The 22,349-nt window shown below is 56.5% G+C and overlaps 1 protein-coding gene across 3 annotated transcripts in view; it reads left to right on the top strand.

The window, feature by feature from the left end:
• NUDCD3 (NudC domain containing 3) overlaps positions 1-21,336 on the top strand; it is a 30,159-nt gene extending 8,823 nt beyond the window's left edge. Inside the window, exons 3-6 of one of the 3 annotated variants that reach the window (XM_039564284.1) lie at positions 9,055-9,187; positions 13,387-13,530; positions 19,509-19,697; positions 20,279-21,336. In XM_039564284.1, coding sequence (XP_039420218.1) covers positions 9,055-9,187; positions 13,387-13,530; positions 19,509-19,697; positions 20,279-20,389 — 577 coding nt within the window. In that variant the 3' untranslated portion in view covers positions 20,390-21,336. The other 2 variants (XM_039564283.1, XM_039564286.1) reach the window with 2 other exon arrangements.
• Positions 21,337-22,349: the final 1,013 nt, after the last annotated feature.

Below are 22,349 nucleotides of genomic sequence, written 5' to 3'. Positions count from 1 at the left end.
ATGGAGAGAGGCTGTGGTTCCTGCTGGAATTGTGTGCCTTCTCCCATTGTGGTGGGAACTCAACTGCTCAGGAAGCATTCTTTTCTAAGGCCTGAAACACTTGAGGTGAGGGTAAAATCCCTTAGTCATTTCTGGTGCAGCCCTTGTCACTCCTAAGCCTTTTGCAGATGATGAGGAACTAGTCAGGGTTCAATTTCCCAGTGTTTTCATGGAGAACCAGGCCCCTCCAGCTGGGTTGCTGAGATCAGCAGCAGAGTGCCAGTTTCCCTGTCCTGCACTGAACTGCTAAGGCTTTTGGTTGCCCTACCAAGCTACTGAGCTCCAAAATTAGGTCCTGGGACCAAAAATAACTAAATTAAAACCTATAAATTTTTCTCTCAACATGCAGAAGATCCCAGGGCTGGAAACCAAGGGACAGCATGTGCCCAATTCTTAAGTAAAAAAAAAATGCTGTTTGCTTGGTTTAATATTGCCGCGTTCACCGAAAGGGGCCTAATGTGGAAAACTACCTGGATTGGGCCAGGTTGTGTTGGTGATGCAGGGGTCTGAGAGGCCACCTTGTACTCTCTTCCCACAGCTCAATCCCATTGGCTTCCTTCGGCCTTATCCCCCTTTCCCAGGGGAGCCTGGTTGGCTGTGTGTAGGTCTCTCTCTTGGGAGACCTCTGAAGCCCAAGGCTGTATAAGCTCTGTGCAAACAATAAGATCCCAGGGGTCTTTTCCGGATGGTAGCATGTCCTGCTGTCCTTGACCTAAATATCCCAGCAGTAGTGAAATTTAGCCCCCTGGTGCTAGCACTCCAACACTCTTCTGCAAGCTGGTGGTGGCATTTCAACTTGCCTAATGTCAGTAAGTTGGCGCTGCCAAACAGCTCTGTAAATAACTCGGGATGCAAAAGGGAAGGCTAAAAGCTCTCCTGAAGAGAGTGAGCTTGGAAAAGAGCAAGGCTCTTCCCCAGCAGGGAGAGGAGCAGAGTGTCTTGGTGGGGCTGGTGGGGCTCCAGCTGCAGAGGAGAGGGGTGGATTTGTTGGCTCGCTGCTGGGTTGAGCAGCATCATGTGGGTGGTGCCTTGGGCACCTGGTACCAGGAGCCTTGATCCCTTCCCGCTGCATCATCCGGGCTTGGTGACACAATGGCATATAGAGGAATGTGTCTTGATGGGCTTGACTTTTGGTTGTTGGTCCCATCCTGGTGGTAAGTTGAAGCTTTGAGGCGTCCTGAAGGTGAGGTGACCTTTGAAGTACAAGTCATATGAGGAGCAGCTGAGGGAGCTGGAGGGGCTTAACCTGGAGAAAAGGAGGCTCAGGGGCGACCTTCTCACTCTTGACAACTCTCTGACAGGAGGGTGGAGCCAGTTGGGGATCTGGCTCTGCTCCCAGGGAACAAGGGACAGGACAAAAGGAAATAGCCTCAAGTTGTGCCAGGGAAGGTTTAGGTTGGATATTGGGAAGATCCCTTCATGGAAGGGGCTGTCCAGCCCTGGCACAGGCTGCCCAGGGTAATGTTGGAGTACTCATCCCTGGGGGGATTTGACAAACGTGCAGATTTGGCTCTTGGTTACATGAGTTAGTGGTGGCCTTGACAGTGCTGGGGAAACAGTTGGACTTGATGGTCTCAGAGGGTTTTTCCAACTGAAATAATTCCATGATTCCATGATCCTTGTAATGCTGATGGTGGGCACTGCAGGCTTGAGCCTGGGCTGCACTTCCTGGCTGGGCTGTGCCTCAGGTTTCAGAGTGAGGGGAAGTCACTGGCTTGCATTTTTCACTTTATTTTTTTGAGAGCAGGACCACCAAGCTGCACAGTGCAGTCCTGGAGGTGTGTACTCAGGAGCTCAGGGATAATGGGCCATGGGGTACTGTTGACGAACTTCTGCCCACTTTGGGGGTGAAGAACACTTTCCAAAATTGGATTTGGGTTGTTCTCCAGCAAACCAAACACACCTGGGCTGGAAGAAATCCCGAGGATTGGGAGGGCCCTGGACCACTGCTGTGCTCAGGGCTGGAGCTTGCTGCCAGCCAAGGAGCATCAGAGAGGATTGGGGTGGATCAGAGTGGATCCTGAGGCTTACTGACTGCACTGCGACTCAAACTGTAAAGGAAGGGATTTGGCATTCAGTTTGCTTAGTGCTGTGCCAGAGCCTTCATTAGTTGAAGTGCTGGTACAAAGAAGCCTTTGGGGAGCCCTGGGTGCCTACCGGACCCCAGCGAAGGTCGGGGAGCTGCAGTCTACGTTCTCCTACCACAGCACTTCCCAGGCAGAACCCAGAGACAGAAAGTGCAACTGTCCTGATGTTTTGATGCCAAAAGATGTTAAATCTGGAAGTGGGGGGGAGGCTCCTTTGCAGCTTGCTTGCAGAAGGAGCACAGAACTGGGATTTTCCATGCGCACAAGCCCTGCAGCTTTGGGAATGCAGCTTTCTGAAGAGGTTAAACCTCTGGCTTCCCTACCTGTTGCTACAGCACCCACACTGGATCCCTGAGGACCAGAGGGCACACTTTACCCTCTTCAAAATCATCTTAGAAGCTGAGGTTTTTTAGCTTTGGGTGTTGTCCATCTCAAGCTGAAGCTTGATAGCAGCTTTTTGGGGTGCACAGACCTTCCTGTGGCTTGAGGCACTTTGGGTTCTCATCTGGAGGGCTAGCAGAAGTTCTGGAAATCGGAATTCCAGTAAATCTGTATTCTGTTGCGCATGCTGGTGTCTTCGGGTGAGCGTGGCCTTTCTGCAGCACTGCAGAACAGGCTCTTCCACCCCCCTGCCCACTGCCCGCCTGCCTAGCTGGCACTGCTGGATGGTTTCTGCCCTGCTGGGCTTCATGCAGCCCCTTTAGTGCTGGAGGTGTGGGATGCAGGTGTGGTGCAAGGTGCTTCCCCAGGAGGGAGTGGGGATTTGTGATGGTGTGAAGGCCTGGAGGCTGCCAAGGGTCTGATGGGCCTCCCTAGGTGGGTGACCCAAGTGTTGCCATGGCAGGAGGATGGTGGCTGCTGACGTGGTGCTGTTCCCAGCAGCCCTGTGCTACCTTCAGCAGCAGTTTCAGGGGGACAGAGCCTTCATTAGTTGAAGTGCTGGTACAAAGAAGCCTTTGGGGAGCCCTGGGTGCCTACCGGACCCCAGCGAAGGTCTGGGAGCTGCAGTCTACGTTCTCCTACCACAGCACTTCCCAGGCAGAACCCAGACACAGAAAGTGCAACTGTCCTGATGTTTTGATGCCAAAAGATGTTAAATCTGGAAGTGGGGGACAGACTGTGGGCTGCTCCTCTCATTCTTCCTCAATACGACTCTCTGGGGAGCCCAGTGAGGTGCTTTGAGCCAAGCAAAGCTGGCTGTGAGCTACAGGCAGATCTAAATGAAACCATGGTGGGGCCACAGCTTGCCAGGGATATGGACCATCTCCCACCAGGCCTCGGGCGCTGGCAGTGCTGGCACTGGGAGCTGCAGGAAGGCATCTACTTTGGAGCCCCCAACCCCAGGGTAGCATTCCCAGCTGAGCATGGGGGACCAGCCCTTGCTGCAGTGGGGCCAGGTGCCCCTGGCAAATACGTGCCAGCAGCAGCTTCTCTTCCTGAGTGTGCTGGTGTCTCTCTGAGTCCTCACAGTGCTGGGGCCATAGGATTTATGATTCTGATGGATGCCATTTGATCTCAGCTGCTGTTAGGGAGCAGCAGCCTGGATCCCAATGTCTGCTTGTTGCAGTAAATGTCAGCTGGATTGACGACGTGCAGAGTGTCTCCTGGCAGGCCCTGCTCTCTGCATGTGGATTTGGGTAAGGCATGCGGAGTGCTTTTTTCTTTTCCTTATTGCTCTGAACTTCATTGTTACTCAATGAGTTCTTTCCACTCTTGGTAACTTCTCAAGCTTGACGACGGTTTCATGTATCACACAGGGCTTCTGACAGTGGTTAAAGCTGGGGTGTTTGTCCTCTTCTGTCTGCTGCCAGGGTGACTCCATACACCATGCCCTCTGCTTGCCCACTCAAATGGCAGAAGGTCTCATGGAAGGGAGAGGCTGTCTCTGGTGGTTAGGATGTGCTTGTGGGATCTGCAGGATGTGTTGTGATGGCAAAGTGCAGATAGAATGGGACTGTTGGAAATACCTCTCTCAGGAGCAGCTTTGCATAAGGGAATGGGTCTGTGTCTCAGTTTCTGCTGATGCTGGGTTGGTTGCTTCAAAAGGTTGGTTGCCAGCCCAGCTTTTTCTCCACATCATTCCCTTTGGCATCGGCCAGTCCTGCTGTCCAGCTTTGGCTGTGGCAGTTGTTTCTCTTCTCATCCACCTCCACATCTGGCTTGACATGTTTTCCTTAAAGCTGCCTAAATAATTCACCTTGACTAATAGCAAACAGCAGTGCCAGCTCTGGAGGAAGCTTTCTGGGAATTCCAGTGACTGGAGGGTGTCTGCAGTACTGGCCACCGAGCCGTGGCATCCTTGACTGCTAGATCCAGGTATCCTGGACTTCCCTTCCTGAGACAGCAGGGATCCTGTCTTGGAAAGTTGAACTGCTCCAGGCCGAGAGGATCACTTCCATTAAGTTGTTCTGAAATTCCTTGGAATTTTCTCCTTCTTATGGGGAAAAAAAGAAGTCCATTGGGATTATGCCGTATCAGTTCCCTCCCGTGACACTTTCCCACCTCTGCTCCTCCTCAGGCTGAAGAACGGCTGCTCCCATGCTGCTGTGTCTTTTCCACAACTTTTGCATGCTTGCACCAAAACTCCTCAGTGAAGAGGAACTTGGTGAGCTGCCCTGCTTCTTCTCAGCTCAAACATTAACCAGATCCTTTGGTGTGTTTGGTTCCTGCTCTTGGTTTGTGTCCAGCACTGCTTTCACAGAGCTGATGCTGCAGCTGTTGAGCTCCAAGGACAGAAATGTGTTCAGCTGAGTGTCCACAAGAGCGAGGATTGCTGTTGCCATTTCCACATTGCTCAGCTCATCGTGCGTCACCAACCCACGGAGCTGGGAATCCCGGAGTAAGAAATGCCCAGAAATCTTTGTATGGGGCTTGACACGCGGCTCAATCCTCAGACATCCAGCGCGCCCACCAGGGACAACACTGCTACCTTTCAGGGGGTCTTGTCCCCTTGTGCTGCTGCCGAGGGTCTCACCCCGCGTGTAGGGAGTGGCTTCAGTCCCAGGGACAGCGCAGCCGTGCTGCGCCATGTGGCTCTGAGGAGTGGGAAACAGATCGGCTGCTTCTCGACGGTGCATTGTTAAAGGTTTCACCTCCCCCAAAATGACACATTGCGAGCAAAAATAGAACAAGACAGAACACATAGACCCACCCCCACCATCCCCACCACCCGGCAGCCAAGTGCACGCGGTGCCAAACCCATGGGTTTAAAAGCTGGTGCTTTGTCACCCTCCCTCCCCTCAGCCCTGCCACCACCTGCCCCAGCCCAGCAGGCATTCGGGCAGTCCAGTGAGTGACCATCGCCACCCGGCCCACGCTGTGTGCTGGATCTGGCCTCCCTCTTCACCTGGTGGGTCTGGGGATGGGAGCAGGAGCCGTGGTGTTGATGCAGGAGATTCTCTTGCCCGCTGCACAGTGGTGCTCTTGAGAAAACGTGAGGGATGCCTTTGGCCGGGAGAGCCACCTGCGGCGTGGCTTGGCCCAGCATGCTGTGAGCCAGAGCTGTCTCCTGTGAACAGTGAGGGAAGCTGCCTCCCAGCCAAGGAGCAGGGTCCAATTCTGGAGTGCCACTGGCGTGTGCTAAGCACAGTTGGACCAGGCAGAGATCTGGTTGGAAAACCTCCAGGAAAGGAAGAGTTGCTCCAGGAGGTGGTAGAGCTGTCAGCCGTTTGTCAGCAGTGCCTAACAAGGCTGCGGCCTGCCTTCACCACCCTGGATCTTCCACAGCTCCAGAGCTGGCAGTTACACTGGCAGTGAAATTACCCAGGCTTCATGAGTCTGCCGGTGATCCTGTTCTGGGGTAACAAAGCCCACTAGTTTCACATGCATGGATTTTTAACATTGGAAACAGAGCTGAAGCAGAGGTTCATGGTGTCTTGGGAAAACAGCTGGAGGGATTTGGACTGGATGTTGGGGAGGAGAGGAGTGGAGAAGTGATGGCACTGGAGCTCACATCCCCAGGATCAGCAGCCATGGCTGGAGAGAGGTTTAGGCACGAGGGGGAACTTCTCCCCTTGAAGCTGGATGAGCAAGGCTGGGGCTGCAAGGCCAAGGCAGTGGGGCTGAGCTTGTCCAGTGAGCTGCACGTGAAGGCAGAGGTGGCGGTGACACATTCCTCCATCACCCAGCCGTGCTCCAGTTACAGCACAGGAATAGCTCTGGAGAATGACAGAGGGACAGTCGGGCTGGGAGTAAGGCTGCTATCACCTGCACAGTACCTGTGCTGTGCAGAGAGACATTGGACAAAGTCCCTACAGAGCAAGTCCTGCCTCAGTTTCCCTGTCACACAGTTAACACTGGCTGTGGGGCTGATGAATCAGCTCGTGCCCTCATAGGCAGTGAGACTGCGCTTGGTAAGCTCCAAGTGGGACTACAACATGCAAAACTGTGCAGCTGGGATCTGCTCAGCCCTGGTGCTCTTCTCCTGAGGGAGAGGAGGCACATCCAGGACAGACCTGGTGGCTTTGTGACAGCAACTGACGGCTGTATTTGTCCATGCTGAGGCTGTGTGGCATTTGCAGCTGGCGCTCTCACCATGTGTGCCTTTGTACCAGTGGATTTCTCCCATCTTTGATCTGCCTCTGTTCTCATGAGCCTTGGCTGGGCATAGGCCCATTGCTGCCTCCTGCTCCCTTTTGAGTTTTTCCCAGGAAAGGCCTGGAGGGGAACAGCCCTGGGGGGGAACAACCATGGTTCTCATCTGGTTCTTTTGTGATTGCAGGGAGCCCCAGACACTTGGAATGGCAGCACTTGGTTTGGGAGGAGCCAGGTTAGGCTCTGCCTTGGCCAGCATGGCCACTGAGCCAGAAAGCTGGGCTTCTCATGGAGGGGGGCTGCAGGTAGAACTGTGGGGTGTTGAAACCCCCTCCATGCTGCTGCCCCTGAAGGTCACGGAAGAACAGAAAAGGGCCCACACTGCTTAGAAGAAAACACTCTCTTAGGAGGGGTTTAAACCAGCTGGGTTTAAAATCGAGTCAGATTTGTTCTTTGGTTCGCTGTGTGGCCTGGGGTGGAGGGCGGGAGTCCCGTGAAGCTGTGCTGTGCCTGGGCAGACCCCACAGCATGGGTACACGTCCTGCGAGGGCATTTAACCAGCCGAGCTGCCCCAGGCTGCACACAGACCCTCCTCCCTGCTGGGGGCTGATGCAGGGTGGTCTCTGAGACAGTTGTGCCTTGAGAGCCAAGCTGGGTGCCACCACTGGGGTGTCCCTAGGTGGGGACCAGGGGACACATGAGACAATGCCTGGGGACATGCCACTGCATTTCAGCATATTTGCTTCCCACAGGGACGAGCGCGGGGCCCTGAAGACCCTGTCACCACAGCCCCTGGTCGCCTGCACCATTCGGCTTCTCGCCCTCCAGCCTGTTTGACTCCTACAGTCCGGGGGCGGTTGGGAAGCGACAGCTGGAGCCAACGCACCAGCCCGGTGTGCGCTGCCATGCCAACCCTGTTTCCATGGCAATGGGCACCCAATGGGCGACTGCCAGGCAAGGCCAAGATGCCCGAAAAATGATGCGGTGCCCCCTGAAACGGCCAGCTGAGGCTGGGAGCCTGTGAACACTGCCAGTCCCAGTACTGCCTTCAGTGCCTGGGAGTGGCTCAGAACCACCCCGGGCCACAGGTGTAACAGGGCAGGTGAAACCCTTGGTGCACCTGGTGAAACCACAGAGAAAAAAAAACTGGGAGGTGTGCACAGCCACGTTGACAGCCCCCTCCGACGGTCTAATTTAATTTAAATAGATGGCTTTTATATAACCCTCAGGGCACCGTGCTGCTGGAGCCAACCCCACCCTGTACTAGTGAGGGCCCCCCAGACTGGGGGTGCCAGGAAGGCAGTGGGGCACAGGAAGATAGGCTCCCCAGGGCTGTCTGTGCCCTAGGGCTGCTCTTCACCAGCCCCCCCTTTACATAAGTGCCTGAGCCCCATGTTTATCCAGCTCTACATTGAAGCCTAGGTGGGTATCAAAACATTTTAAAATAACTCTGCCTTTTGTTAGCACCACAGCTATCTTTAGAAGAGATTTGATTTTATTTGAAAGCCCTCTCTGTGAGGGTTCAGTGGAATAGATCCCCAGCCCAGCAGTTTAAAGGGATATGGGTGTGGTGGTCTCCTTTCTTGGCTGGAAACACTGTATTGATTATTGCTTATTGATCTGATAAACCCCATCTTACCCCTGCAGCTGTCTCCTCAGCTTTTCTCACATTTCCACAGCTGGAAGGGGCAGTGTTGTGCTCTTGAGTGTTGCTCATGATTCACTTGCCCAGGCACCCTGGGATGGCTCTTGAGGCATCCCGCTCCGCAGCTCCTTCACCTCCATGTTGCCAACTGCCCTGGTCATAACAGCTGGTGCTTTTCCCAAACGTTAAAATCAGGGTGAGGAGAAAGAATGCTGTGTTTTCATGGTGAACTCAGGTCACAACCATAGGCCACCAACTCTGCAGCCATGACAGTGGCTTGGGGGTCAGGTCAGACCCAGCATGTGCCAGTGTCCCTGCTCCAGCCGCGATGGGAAGCAGAAGGAACAAGGAGCTTGTGCTGGAGCAGAGGTGGCCAGGAAGGCGCCCTGGACCCACTGGGGGCCAGTTCTGCACCTTTTGAGCAGCCAAACCATCGTGTGTCTCACCAGCTGTCTTTTCAGCAGCCTGACTGCTGCTGCAGCACACTGGCGAGAGGGGACTGTGAGTGTCACCCACAATGGGTCTGTGGTCCCTCTGTCCTGTGGCTGCTGACTTGGACCTGCTCCCTTCCATAGAGTCAGCAGTGAGGGAGAGACTGGGCAGGAGCCCAGTGCTGGAGATGCTGTAGGAGGCCTCAGCAGAGGCTATGCCCTCCCTTTTGGTTTCTTGGACCCTGCTCTCAGAGCTTCCTGCTCTCTCCAGGCTCTGATCTCTGACATTTAACATGTCACCCCTTTCTCCCTCCACCAGGAGACAGGAGCAGTTCCAGACAAATCCTGACAGCTACAATGGAGCTGTGCGAGAGAATTACACCTGGTCCCAAGACTACAGCGACCTGGAAATTAAAGTGCCTGTACCCAAGCACATTGTCAAAGGCAAACAGGTAAAGTGGTGTTAGTGGTGTCTCTTTAGCATTTCCCTTTCCATCAGGGTGCCCAGCTTTCCTGGGAAACTGTTTGGAGCGGAAAGGCTCCTTGTCCCTTGTACTGAAGGACCAGGATGTGGTTGTGCCATTTTCTCCCGTGTGAGTCTGGTGGGGACTGAGATCCCAGCCTGTCCGTGTTCCTATTGTGCTGCAGTGTTCTCTGCTCCATCCCAGCTAGGTTCCCTGGCACTGCCTCACCCTTTCTGTGCTGCTTCTCTCTGCTGTCGCTACCTGCGTACTCACGTGGGTTTTGGAGCCTGGTTGGGGATGGATGCCCTTCCTCAGTTGTTCCTCTGGCTCTGCGTGTCTTCTGCCTCCTGTTTGGAAGCAGGAGTTGCTGGAACGGCTCCTCTGGCACTGGGGAGCTGGATCAGGCACAGCCCCTGTGTGGCTTGACCTGCTCTAGATGGAAGGGAGCCGGCCTGGGTGGAGGCTGAGGGCCAGCCCCTCCCCCTGGCTGGCTTTGTGCACAGAGAGGTCTCGCCTCGCTCTCTTTGGCTCAGGCAGGAACTTCTCTGTTCTGCTTGTGGTCACGTTGTTTTTCGTGCACCACTTCTGTTCCCTCCTGGTCAGGGACCCAGAAGGAGTGTGCCCATGGCTGGCCTTGGTCAGACCTAGAAGTTTGAACTCTTTCCCAAGTGCTGCCCTTCCCTCTGTATTTTTCCATTTGGGAAGCCTGTGCTCCCCCACCTCCTGCTCTCCTCTGCTTCCAGGGCGGCTGAAAGGAGCACGCTGGAGTTTGTCACTGGCTTCAGCCTACACAGCTCCTCAGCATGCCAAGGAATGTCACTGGCAGCAGCAGCAGCAGCAGCCCGGGCCGGAGGGGTGAGGGGGCACACGGCTGCCACAGGCACAGCAGGGCACCAGGAAAATGCATCTCTCCCAGCAGGTCTCTGAAACAAACCCAGGCTGTTTCTTGAAAGGATTCTGGGGTGTCCAGATGGATATTCCATCCCTCCACATCGTGCTTCAATCACGATTCCTCTCCCTGCCTGGGGAAGTTTCCTCCATGCCAGGGAAGTTGTGTCCTTGTCCTTGCCAAAAACCCCACACAGGGCTCTGTCTGCTCCATCCTTGGCCCTGGAGAGGTTCAGGAGCCTGCAGGAGCTCACAAGAGTGGAGACAGGATATGGTTTCCTGACCTTCCCTTGGGTTAAGACTGTGCCATCGCTGTGGAAGAGTCCCTGCACCGCAGAGTGGGCAAAAGGGGTTTCAAGATACCCCATGCCAGTGCCCGTGGCATGGCTCTGCCTACCCTTGCCCCAGTATCTGCCCACGTCCTCTTGAAGCAATCTGTTGTTCGGATGCTGAACTTCCCTTCTCCTTGCACTGTTGCCTGGTGTTTTGTTCATCCATCCTTCTCAGGGCTCCTCTTGGCAGCTGAGTTTCCATTTCCAAATGATTCTATATATTCCCAGCCTTGGGGGAATGGGAACAGGCAGGCTGGGTCTTGGGCCAGAGCAGGAGGACTTAGAGCAATTTAAAAGTTCCATGGACTTTGGACATGTTGTTCCTGAGTACCTGCACAAGAGTTGCACACCCCTGTATTCACACAGCTTCATATTTTAAAAAAAATTACCAGGTTTTTGGCTCCTGCTTGCCAAGGCGAGATTAAAAATCTCCCCGTTTGGTCCCTAGGCTCAGAGTGCACCCAACTCTAATGCTGCTCACAGTCTTCCTTATGACACTTTTTGGGATTCAGGCTGTTGCTATGGCATAGTTTTGCTCTGGTGAGCTTAAGGTTTCCTTGTATGGAGCTCGGGTGTCCTTGGAGCAGGAGTGGGTGGTTGGGACCATCTTCCTCCATGGTCCCCACCTCTCTGATCTACTTCTGGGCGCAACAGAGGCCCACAGATCTGAGCGCTTAAATAGAAATCATGACTCCAGGCCTTTCTCTTTGCTGGACTCAGAGGAGACAAGCTCGTTTCCTCTCTCAGTTTGTATTTGCTTGCTTGAGGTGCGTGGGCAGGCGTGGGCGTTCAGTGTGCACAGAAATCACTGTGGTGAAAAGGCCACAGCACACAGACGAGAGCTGGCTTTCCTTGGGAGCAGCCAAATGTTTTGGGGAGCAGGGAGCGCATGGGGAGGGACAAGCAGCTTCAGAGCTGCCGGACTGCTGCGGGTTGCTCTTGGCCTTCCCCCAGCTGTGGGCTGTGCATACGAGTCCTCTCAGACATGTCTCTCCATGCATGAAGGGGCAGGGCTCTCCCACAGGGCATGTGCTGCCCCTGTCCCTACTCCTGGGGGGCTGGTGTGCTGGGTGGGACCTTCTTGCTAGGCGCAGGTAGAAGCAGGGCTTGCAATTGGTTCTCATGCTGGCTGCTTGCACAGCCAAGTGGGCAGGTGGTGGCTTCCCAGTTTGGATCTCTTCTTCCATTTGGGTTTCTCTGCTCCCTCTCCCAGTGCATGTCTGGTCCCAGAGCCACCTGAAAGGTGTCCCTCAGCCCCTCCAGATATCCTGTGCAGCCACCTGGGAATAAAACCCCTCTCACATTTGGTTGTTCTTGTCCATGTGGATCCCACAGACACAATGCTGCGCCTGTGCCTTCCATGTCTCCAGCTTCCCTGGCCCTCCACACCCCAAAGAATTTCCCCCCAGAAGGTGACTTGGGAGTCACCTTGCTTTTTTCCCCTTGGTCCTTTCTGGGCAGGCCCTGGAGTGTGCTGAGAGACCAGCATCAGTAGCTGTGTCCCTGTGCCCAGGGACCTGAGCAGATGGTGGTAATGGAGGGCAGAGCCTCATCCCCATGCCTCATCTCTGCAGTAGGGCTTCAGCACTGGTCTGGAGGGAGCTGCTCCATGGAAGGAGCACCTCCTCTGGAGGTGTTTCCATCCCAGGGCAGCTGCTCTTGTAGAGGCTGTCCACAGTCACATGCCAGGTGACAGCCTCTTGTCCTCTCCCATCCTCATGTCCCTTCCCCAATCCCCTGTGAGCGTGGTCCTGCTCCCAGCCGTCGCACTGGAGCTCAGTCCCATGTCACCCTGCGCTGTGTGTGCTGGGCCTCCTCTGCTCCTGTCGGAGCACACAGCAGCTTTGGGGGTTGTACCCGGGTGACATCAGTCAGACACAGCCATGGTGCCCTCCCTGGCTGGAGCAGCTCTGCCTGTCTTCTGCCTGTGTGGAGCTAGTGAGCTGCTGGAAGTCTCCTAGGTAATGGATAATGTAATAACATTTCAAATGAGATCTGCAGAGCAGGAGGAAGATCTGGGGGAACTCTGGGAGAGAATGCAGGCAAATCTCACTGCAGTCTCCTCCTCTCGGGCCAGCACTGGGGGCCACAATCCTGCTCCTTCCCAGCCAGGTCCTCCCTACATCCTCTGGCTTGACGCGGGCTCTGCTGGCGGCACCTCAGGGCCAGAGGGGACAAGAGAGAACATATGGTCTCTACAGAGACCAAGGGTACTGCGTGCCTGTCACAGCCTGCCTCTGTCTCCCCAGGGGACAGCCATGTCACCTGCATGGCAGGTCAGAGCAGGGTTCCCCATATGGCTGCTGTGGGCGGGAACTGGCCCCGTTCCTGGGGACAGAGCTGCCGCTGTAGCAGGGAGCCGGGAAACCGTGCTGCAGCATTCCTCCTGCACGCGGCCCCTCCTCACACACCCGATGGGAGGCCTGGGCTGAGCCCAGGGCTGGCTCCAGCAGCGGAAGCAGAGCCAAGGAGCATGCTTTCAGCATGGTGCAGCAAAGAGGGGATGACCTGCTGCAGCCCTAGTGTAGGAACCCCCAAATTGCCCCTGCTTAGCTATCAGGATGACATACACTCATGCCCAGCTTGTCACAGTGACGGACAGACATACCCCTAAAGAGCTCTCTCACAGCAAGTAGGTGCTTAACCTTTGAGTGCTGTGTGGAGGCCTGTGGCATTACTGGTCTTCCTTGTGGGGAAACTGAGGCACGGGGCAGAACCAGCTGCCTTGAATCCTTCAAGGGCCCCTCCAGTACTGCTTTTCCATCACTGAAGAGATTCCCTCTCTCCTCCAAACTGTCGCTGTTTGCTATGAGAGAACAGCGGGATTCCCACCCTGCTGCTACAGGCAGGCCTGGAAGCTCTTCTCTCTCTCATCCCCTGCAAGTGCACTTGACCCCAAACCCCAGCTCGCACAGTGGGATGGCAAGCAGGAGCCTTCCAGATTATTGTCTCTCCCTTTGTTTCCAGGTGTCTGTGGATATCAGCAGTGGTGCGATTCGTGTAGCAGTGCTGGAAGGAAGCAGCCAGCACGTCCTCATGGAAGGGAAACTCACCCACAAGATCAACACAGAGAGTTCCCTGTGGAGCCTGGAGCCAGGGAAGTGCGTTTCGGTAAGGATGGTCTACACCAGCTGTGTCTCCTTGGCTCGCAGCTCTGCCGCGCTCGACCTAGGAAACTGAAGCAGCTGGAAGTTTGAGCCAGCTCTGGATGTGTCTGGCTTTACCTGTCCAACATCTGGCTCTGCCTGTCCAACGTCTGGCTCATGCTGCCCTTGCCTGTGTGCCGTGCCTTGCCTCCTACTCCTGAGTTGCCTGTCAGGGTGCTGGCTGGGCAGCACATCTGTCAGGCTGGGCAGGGTGGTCCCCAGCTCCAGCACAGCCATTACTTGGGGCTGGTCCTGCACACCTGGCCTTGCTGACTCTGCTTTCCAACTCTCCTGGCCCCACTCCAACCCCAGCATCTTGGCAGGTGCCTGTTCCCCACCATTCCTTTCTGTCCTGCCATGGGATTCCTACTTGCCCTGTGTGATGCAGACACTGTGCCTCCTCCTCTGCCTCCAGCAGGCCTGTGGTTTGCTGTGTGCCTGCTGTCCGAAATCATCCCTGTCAAGGTGGTCTGAGTGCTGCTAGTGCCCAGCTGTGTATTACTGGTGGGTTCCCAGCCCCAGGCCTCATTTCTGATGTGCTCCAGATGTGCAGGCTGAGGGTGTGAGTTCAGCCGTGTTCACAGCTGGAGTTGTTGTGGGAATTCTGCCCATCACCCTGGGATCTTGAGTGTCAAACAATTTCCAAATTTCTGTGCCAGTTTGGAGGCCAGGATTGTGCTAGGAGCGGGATTTTGCTGCCTGTGACCATTTTTGCCCTATCCTTTTTCAGCCAGAGGCTTTTCCAGGAAAGTTTCAGGAGTCCCAAGGCTGTTGTGAGACCCAGGAGAGGACACATGCCATCCCTGGGAGGGAGGGAGCTGGCACCAAGCCTTTCTCCCTGTGGCACAAGGGTGGCAGCAGATGAGCACCCAAATCCAAGCCCCCACAGTGGAAAATGGAGTGGGAATGTGCTACCAGAGTCAGGAATCCTGTGGATGGTGTGTGGGGAGGCTGCGCAGTGCCACTCGACCACTGCTGATCCGCAGGGATGTACCTTGAGTGACAAGCTGGTGCCAAAAGGGTGAGTGAGGTCCCTACGAGGGAGAGGAGCTTCTCCAATGCTGCTAGGCCATTGAAGGGATGTGGTAGCAGCATCCTTAACCTGCATTTTGTAAATATTCATAAGCATCTTGAAAATTAGCTTATCTGGAACAAAGAAACAATTCTGGAAAGGTATAAACCCATTGAAGAGGAGGTGGCCCAATGAGTGGCTGCTCCACAGTGTGGATAGAAGTCTGGAAGTCCCCAGTGGGTGTTCCCAGGATCAGCAAGGGAGGCAGTGTCTCTTAAATACCCATCAGAGGCTGGGAATGGCGCGGGTGGAGCGAGACTCAGTGCCTCCTGGAGCAGCCGTGGACAGCGTGGGGAGCAGAGTGGGCCCATCACCCCCAACCCCAGAGCTGGGTCTTGCCTCGAATAACACGAGCCCAGGCTTGTGAGGATCTCCAGCTGGCTGCCAACATATTGATGGTGGGATGAGATCTCGCTTGAAGAATTGTAAGGTAACTGGAGCAGAGTGAGTAATTCTCGCCCAAGAGCATCTCCTTTTTCCATGTGCTGAGTAGCCAGGAGTGGTTTGCGCCTCCTCCTAGTTCATTCATCAGAGGACACCCACCCTTGTGGGAATGCATTGCTTCATTCAGTGCCTGGATGGGGTCATTGGGGTTTGTTTGGAGCTTATGGGGCATATGGACCATTTCTGTGCCCCAGTTTGTGCATCACTGTGTGTGAGCTCCAAATGCAGCAGTTGGGCTGTGTCCCTCTTGCAAGGTGCTGCAAGGTGCTGCCTGGCTTCCCTCTGTGGGACCCAGGGATGGCGTTCCCTGACAGGGTGTGGATGTAGCCAAAACTGAACTCACCCAGTGCCAGCGCTGGGGTTGTCCGAGGAGATCCTGCCTGCCTTGGGGACTGCTTGGGGCACATTGATGGCCCTGTCCATGCTGTGTGTTCGTGATCTGTGAATTGAGGTGATCCGTGCAGCAGAACCCGAGCTTTGCGCCCAGGAGGTGTAATCTCTCTTGCTTGGTCCTGTCTGTCTGAAAAGGTCTCAGTTTTGTGCAGAGGCCTTTGAGTCCCATGTCCTCTTGCAGGATGTGTCAGGAATAATCAAGATCCCCAGATTCTTCAGGAGGCTGCTGTAACAGCTTTTTCACTGTCCTCGGCCTCCCTGGCCTCCTCCTGGCTCCCTTCTGGGATGCCGTTCATGGCCGCACCGTGAGCAGACTCCCTTCTCCTCCGGCTCTTACCCTGGGAAGATTATTTTGCCTTACAACCCTTCCTGGCTCTGCTTCCCCCATCCTTCCTGGTGTTCTTATTCATGTATCCTCTTCATTATGTCACTTGCACTCCAGCAGCCCGAGGACTCCCCTCACCATCATTCAGAGACCACTCTGCCTTCCCGCTCCTGCTCCATGGAATTCTCACAGCTGGAGCCCAGCCTGACACCAGCATGTTTCTCATCTCATCCTTTGGCACACCCGTGTGCATGGCAGCAGAATCCAGCTGGCATTGTTCTGCAGTGGAGTGCTCTGCCGACGTGGGGCGGGGACCTGTCCCTACCTCCTGCTCAGGATTGTGTCCCAGGATCGTGCCCCTGCCTGCGGCGTGCCACACTGTACCCTGGTCCTGGGTGTCATCCCTGTGCTCTCCCTTCTCCGTCACACCCGCTCGCTTGTTGAAAGCGAGATTAAAATAACCTTGCTGTTTTTAGCAATCCCCACTGGGTGTTGTGCACAACTCCTTTTGGTATTATTTTTGTTGTGGAGGATTTTTCTCCCATTCCCTCTCTTTTTCTCTTCCTCTCAGCCTTTGTTTTCCACGCTTGGGCTTTTGTCAGCAAGTCCTGCCTTGAACGTTTATTGTCCAAGTCTTGGCTTGTCATCCTGTGAGCCACAAGGCTGAGGGGATACGGCTCGATGGTGTTCAGCCCTGCCCTCCACGTACTGCTGAGAATGGCACTGCTGCCTCCTCTGTCCCCCTAAACACCTCCCAGTGACTTTTGAGGTGACTTTGGCTGATGTGGTTCCAACAGGAAAGCTGGCCGGGAGAGGCTGTCCTCCCAAGACCTACTTATACCCCTTGGCAGCATCTCTCCAGCTTTGACAAGGTGTTTGGGATCAGAGAGGAAACCTTGTGCTACCGCAAAGCCCAGCACCAACAATGGGGGGTTGTGACCTTCCCAGTAGGGTGTGAAGATGGGACATGACGCTGTGTCCATGCTGGTGACGCCTGTCACCTGCTAGAGGGTCTCTCCTGCTGAGTGTCCCATTGTTCCTGCAGCAATCCTCCTTGCAATCCGTCATTACCCTGGTGCTTTTCCAGGGAAAGGCCCATCCTGACGTGGCTGAGAGCTCGTATCTTGGACACCGGTTGTGGGAACTGAGCACTTCAGCATGAGGACACTGCCAGCTTCAGATACAACATTGCCTTCTGCAAGCCTCCTTCTCCTCAGGCCGCTGTTGCAGAGGCTGTTCCTGCCTCCCTGTGCATCCCAAAAGACTCAGCTGGGCTTTTACCCCAGTGGGACTCACTAGGCAGAGCCGAAATCTGGCTGAGGGCACAGGCACACTGCAGGGACCTCATCCTTCCTCTGGCAAGTGGCTCTCAGCATCTCTGGGGCCCTGAGGGGTCAGCCAGAGCTGTTGGCTGGAAAACTGGGCAGCGGTGTCAAGTGTGGGCAAAGCTTTGCCTTGTTTCAAAGTGAGAAACATAATGGGCTCAGGGTTTGTCCTTGTGGAAGAAGCCGTGCTGCCTCCTGGAGCCCCCCGGTTTCTGGAGCTCTCCCCAGCGGTGCCCACAGCTTCGCGGGGGCCTGTCAGCTGAGTGCCAGAGCCTCCTCCATGGGCGGGTGGGTGGGTGGGTGGGTGAGGACTGGCGTGTGTGGGGAGTCACCCAGAGACCTGCCATGGCCTTTCAGCTCTCCCTTACCTCCACCTTCGGGCACCCAAAGCGCTTGTGGGGGGAACCAGCTGCATCTCCATCACCACCGGCTCTCGTAACCCAGACACTCAGCCAAGCAGGGACTGGATCCACAGAGGACATCGGCAGAAACTGTCCAGGAAAATTACTTATGTCTGTGTCCCCCATCCTGGAGGTGGGACCTGTCTGCAGCAAGTCCTCCAGCACCACCTTGAACCACGAAACTGCAGACTCACGGGGGGTAGAGCGACCTTTGCCCTGACCTGTGGGCATTTTAGAAACTGGAGCTCAATTGGAGTGAGTCTCACTTTGACAGCTTTCCCCCTGGAATAAAGAGGGATGAGCGGATCGCCCCAGGCAGGCTGCAGAGGTGTGCAGGTGGTGGCAGGGTGCCAGCGAAGGAAAGGGGTTTGGTAGGGAAGGGAGGGGGGATGGGTTTCCATCCCAGATGCTCCAGGTTGGGTTTTCCATCCCCCAGTTCTCTGGGATGGAGTTGAGGTGACGCCTGAACTCCTCCAACACTTGTCCATCCCTCTGCCAGCAGGCTGGCTCTGGTAGGGATATACCAAGCCATGTGTGCTTCACAGCAATGCCATGGGAGCATGGCTTGTGCTGGAGCCTCACTAGGGAAACCCACACTTTGCCAGCAGCACCACGGGAACATCCCTCGTGTTCCAAACGCTGAGGAGCTGAAGTGTGCTCCTGCTGCAGGTGTGGGACAGTCAAGGCTGCCCCTCCACTTCGCTTCCTGTCTGAGGGGTGACGTTCTGGGGGCTCCTCTGTTCCCCCACCTGCCCACCCAGGGTTGGGAAGCCCAGGAGCAAACCCTCGCTGGCTCTCCCTCCCCTCCAAAGTGGAACTGTGCAATTAAAAGGAGAGCAAGCATGCCTGTCTAGCTGGAAAAACTAACGCCTTCCCCAGGCTGGAATATTTCACCGGCTCTGCTCTCCCAGAAGGATTAAACCCCAGCCACCCCCTCCTGTATTAATTGGTTCCTTTTCTTCACACCGCAGAGAAACCTAGCTCCATAACAGGAATGGCTGTCCGTGTTCTCCCCTCTGGAGCCATTGAGCTTCCAGGGAGGTTTGAGCAAATTGTATTGTCTGCCTTTATTGATGATTTTGCAGAGGCCGACGAATGCCATAAATCTGCCCTGCTGCTGGGACTAGTGCTAAAATAACATGGGAGGAAGCAGCCCACTCTTCCTGGAAAAACAAAAAGCAAGTTGGAGTTCCCGTTGCAGGATGCCCCGTGCTGGCCCCAGCACAGCCCCGCTGGCCAAGGCTCTGTTGAAGGCACTGCCATCAGGGATGCCTGTGACTACAGCCAGCGGCTTTTCCCAGTGAGGGTGTTGGCTGGAGCAAGGAGATGCCCTGTCTCCTTGTGCACCCCTCCGGGGCTGCTGCTGAGCTGCGGTGCCGCAGGAAGCAGGTGCTGGCAGTCAGCAGGGGTGGCACAGAGCAGCAGGTGATACTGTTGCCTCCTTTGCCACCCATGCTGCTGCCCACCGAGCCAGTGCCAGAGGAGCTGAGGCCAAGGTTCCTTCTAGGTTAGGGAAAGGCAAGATGGCTGCACTACCACACCGGGAGCCCTGGCCCCACACTCCACCAGACACAGCCTCCTCATCCGACAGTCCTGGGTTCTGTCACGGCTGCTGTGTCAGCCATGCGGCCCCGAGCCAGTGTCAGCCCTAGGCAGGCACCGCTGGGGGATCTGGTCCTGACTTTGAGCCATAGCGTGGGCTGAGATTTCATCCCTGGGGCCTGTGCTGGGGCTGTGGGGGCCCACAGCAAGGTTGTGCAAAGCCTTTGGCTGCTGAGGGAGGGAGGCACAAGCATCCCTCCCCCTCTGCCAACTGTGAGGCTGGATCAGTATGAGCTTGACTTCCACTTGCGGCCAAGCCCCATGCTGCTGTCGGCACAGCTGAGCTCTGCATCACTGCTGTGGAGCTGTGGACGGGGGTACCACACTCTGGGCAGGACGGGGGCTCCTCCCCCCATTCACTGACCCACACCTTGTCCCCAGATCAACCTGAACAAGGGGGACGAGTACTGGTGGAACGCCATCCTAGAGGGCGAGGAGCAGATCGACATCGACAAGATCAACAAGGAGCGCTCCATGGCCACGGTGGACGAGGAGGAGCATGCTGTGCTTGACCGCCTCACCTTTGACTACCACCAGAAGCTTCAGGGCAAGCCCCAGAGCCATGAGCTGGTAGGTGCTGGCTACCCTGTGCTGCCAGCCCAGCCTGGCCCTCCCACCTGCCCTTCAAGGGTCCCATCCCCAGGAAAAGGGGGCCCCATGGCTCTGCTCCATCTCAGAGCTCCTTTTCACAGTGTTCCCCCACATTAACATTTCGGGGGTGTGAGGTTCTGCTGATCAGTCTTTTGCCATGCACTCCTGTCTTCCCTATCCTGGCACCATGGCAAGTTACCTGTAAGCCCAGATCCCCCATAGCAGGGATGGGCCCCACCTCCCTGTGCCTCCTTGGCACCTCTCTGCCAAGCTGGCCCTGCTCAGGGATGGACCCACATGGGTCTGGGCTCAGCCCGACCCAGGAGCTGCCTGGTGCTGCCCTGGGTGCTGTCTGTCCTTTGCCGGGTAGCAAGGGGGAGCACAGAGGTGGTGCGTGCCCTTGGCAGTAACTGCTGCCAGCCAGGGAGGAGGGGGACTGCTGCCCACACCCCCTCCTGTGGGTCCAAACGCCTGTGGGATGAACGGCAGGGGAGAGCAAGGGGTGTGGGGAACAGCATGGGGTCACCCCGGGTTGACGGAAGCCTGTGCCCTCTTTACAGAAGGTGCACGAGATGTTAAAGAAGGGCTGGGACACCGAGGGCTCGCCGTTCCGTGGCCAGAAATTCGACCCCTCCATGTTCAACATCTCCCCCGGCGCCGTCCAGTTTTGACAGTGGCAAAAAACAACTGAAAAATAAAGCAGGGAGAGGAAACGTCCCCGCCCCCGGATGCCCACCAGGACCCTCACACCCAGCGCCGGTGCCCGGGACTCACTGATGCACGCTGCCAGCACCCATCCATGCTGTGTGGGGAAGCCTGAGGAAGCGGGCAGATTTACATCCTGTCACCACGGCAACCTGGGCACCAGGACCCCTCCCTTCCCCTCGCCTCACGCTGCCGACGCTCCGTGTTTTTCTGGAATAGAGGGAGCGCGTTGGGTCGCATTGGGTGACATAATTATTATTTTTGGTGGGTGAGGATACTGCTTTTGGGGTTTCTGGGGATGCGGAGCCCTCCCTGCCCTGGCACTGGGCAGCTTTGCCCCTCGCAGGTGGAGATGGGTGCTGGGTACGGGCAGTGGGGATGGGGAAGCCTGCCCCTGCCTGCCTCTGTCAGCACCCTGCCCACCTGGCACCCCCAAATCCCCTCGCCAACCCCACTCCAGAGTATCCCAATGGGGCTGTGCTGCCCTCTACCCAGCCCCGGGGGAGGCTTCCTCCTGCCTTCTCCCCCCTTCACGTCCTCACTGGAGGGTTGTCAGGACACGCGGGGGTGGGCAGAGACCACAGCCATGCCCCAGGGTTTGCCTCCCCTTTGTCAGGGGGCCGCGGGGGTGCTCCCTACAGCACTGGTGTTTGGGGGTGGGCTGCAGGCCCACACCTCATAGCCAGCAGTTGGGCAGGAGCCTCAGAAGCATACAGGTTTCCCTGGCATGGTACTTAGGGGTCTGAGAGTGGGGACTACCTAGGAGAGTAGGCCCCACCCAGGCCCAGCCTGGCCCTTGCAGCTTCCCACCAGCCCTCCACCCTGGGGTGTGTGGGCTGGGGGTCCCCAGCCATCGCCTTCTCTGGTTTCCCACCCCCCAGCCCCAGTTCGCAATAAACACTCTCACCGTGGGGCCTGTGAGTGATTCGGTGCCACCCCTGGGGAGATGAGTGTGCCCAAATCTCCACCGTCACCTTGCCTATGGGACAAGGGCAGGGACACCCAAGCGGGGTGCCTGGGGTGTCTGTCTGCCGGCATGGGCTCTAGACATTAGGGTGGATGTTGTGGTGGATATGGGATTCCTGGGGGAGAGTGGAATTTGGGGGCCCTTCGGGGTGCAGATACAGGATTCCTGGGGGTGGAGGGAGTGGATATTGAGATCCCTGGGAGGGGCTAGATACAGGACACCCCGAGGAGGGCTGGATTTATGGGTTACTTGGGCGTGGGGATGGTGGAATGTGGGATTCCAGGGAGGCTGGATTTTGGGGTCCTTGGGGTGTGGTATGAGATCCCCGGGGAGAGGTGCTGGATTTTTGTGTCCTTGGGGTGGGGGGAGGGGGGGGGGGTGTGTGTGGATATGGGATCCCCAAAGGCTGGCTAGGTTTCACATGGTAGGTGCTTTGGGGGTACCACCCCTGAGGTGTCACCCACCACTCTCCCCCTCTACCGGTGCCGGCATCTCCCGGTGCTGATGCGCGCACCGGGCCCGCGGCCCCCCGGCCGCCCACGGTCCCCATGGCAACAGCAGCGCCAGTCGCCTGCCGCCCACCCGCGCCGGGGGGCCCACACCCCCCCCGCGCCCACCCACCCCTCCGGGTGGGGGGGACACTCCACTGTCCCCCGGCCCTGGGGCTACTGGTGGCCTTCGGGGTGGCCTTTTGTGTGTCCCCCGCACCAAAATCCACCCCCCCCATTATGCTGCTGACACTGGGGGGCTTCAAGGTGCCCTTGGGGGAAGCGGGGGGGGGGGATTTTGCCCCCCCCGGCCTCTCCCGGGCGTTTTGCTTAGGGAGGGGTTGGAGCCTGGAAGGGTTGTTTGGGGTGACATCGGTACTGGGGGAGAGAGTTCAGTACTGGGGGGAGTAAGGGGGAAGTCCCCGAGGCGGGGGAATGCGGGGCATGGATGTGGGATCTTTGAACGGGTTA

The sequence above is a fragment of the Corvus cornix genome, chromosome 22 (genome assembly GCF_000738735.6).
Source record: "Corvus cornix cornix isolate S_Up_H32 chromosome 22, ASM73873v5, whole genome shotgun sequence".
Lineage (NCBI taxonomy): Eukaryota > Metazoa > Chordata > Aves > Passeriformes > Corvidae > Corvus > Corvus cornix.
Note: the sequence above shows the minus strand (reverse complement) of the source record. Positions and strands in the feature narration are given on the sequence as shown.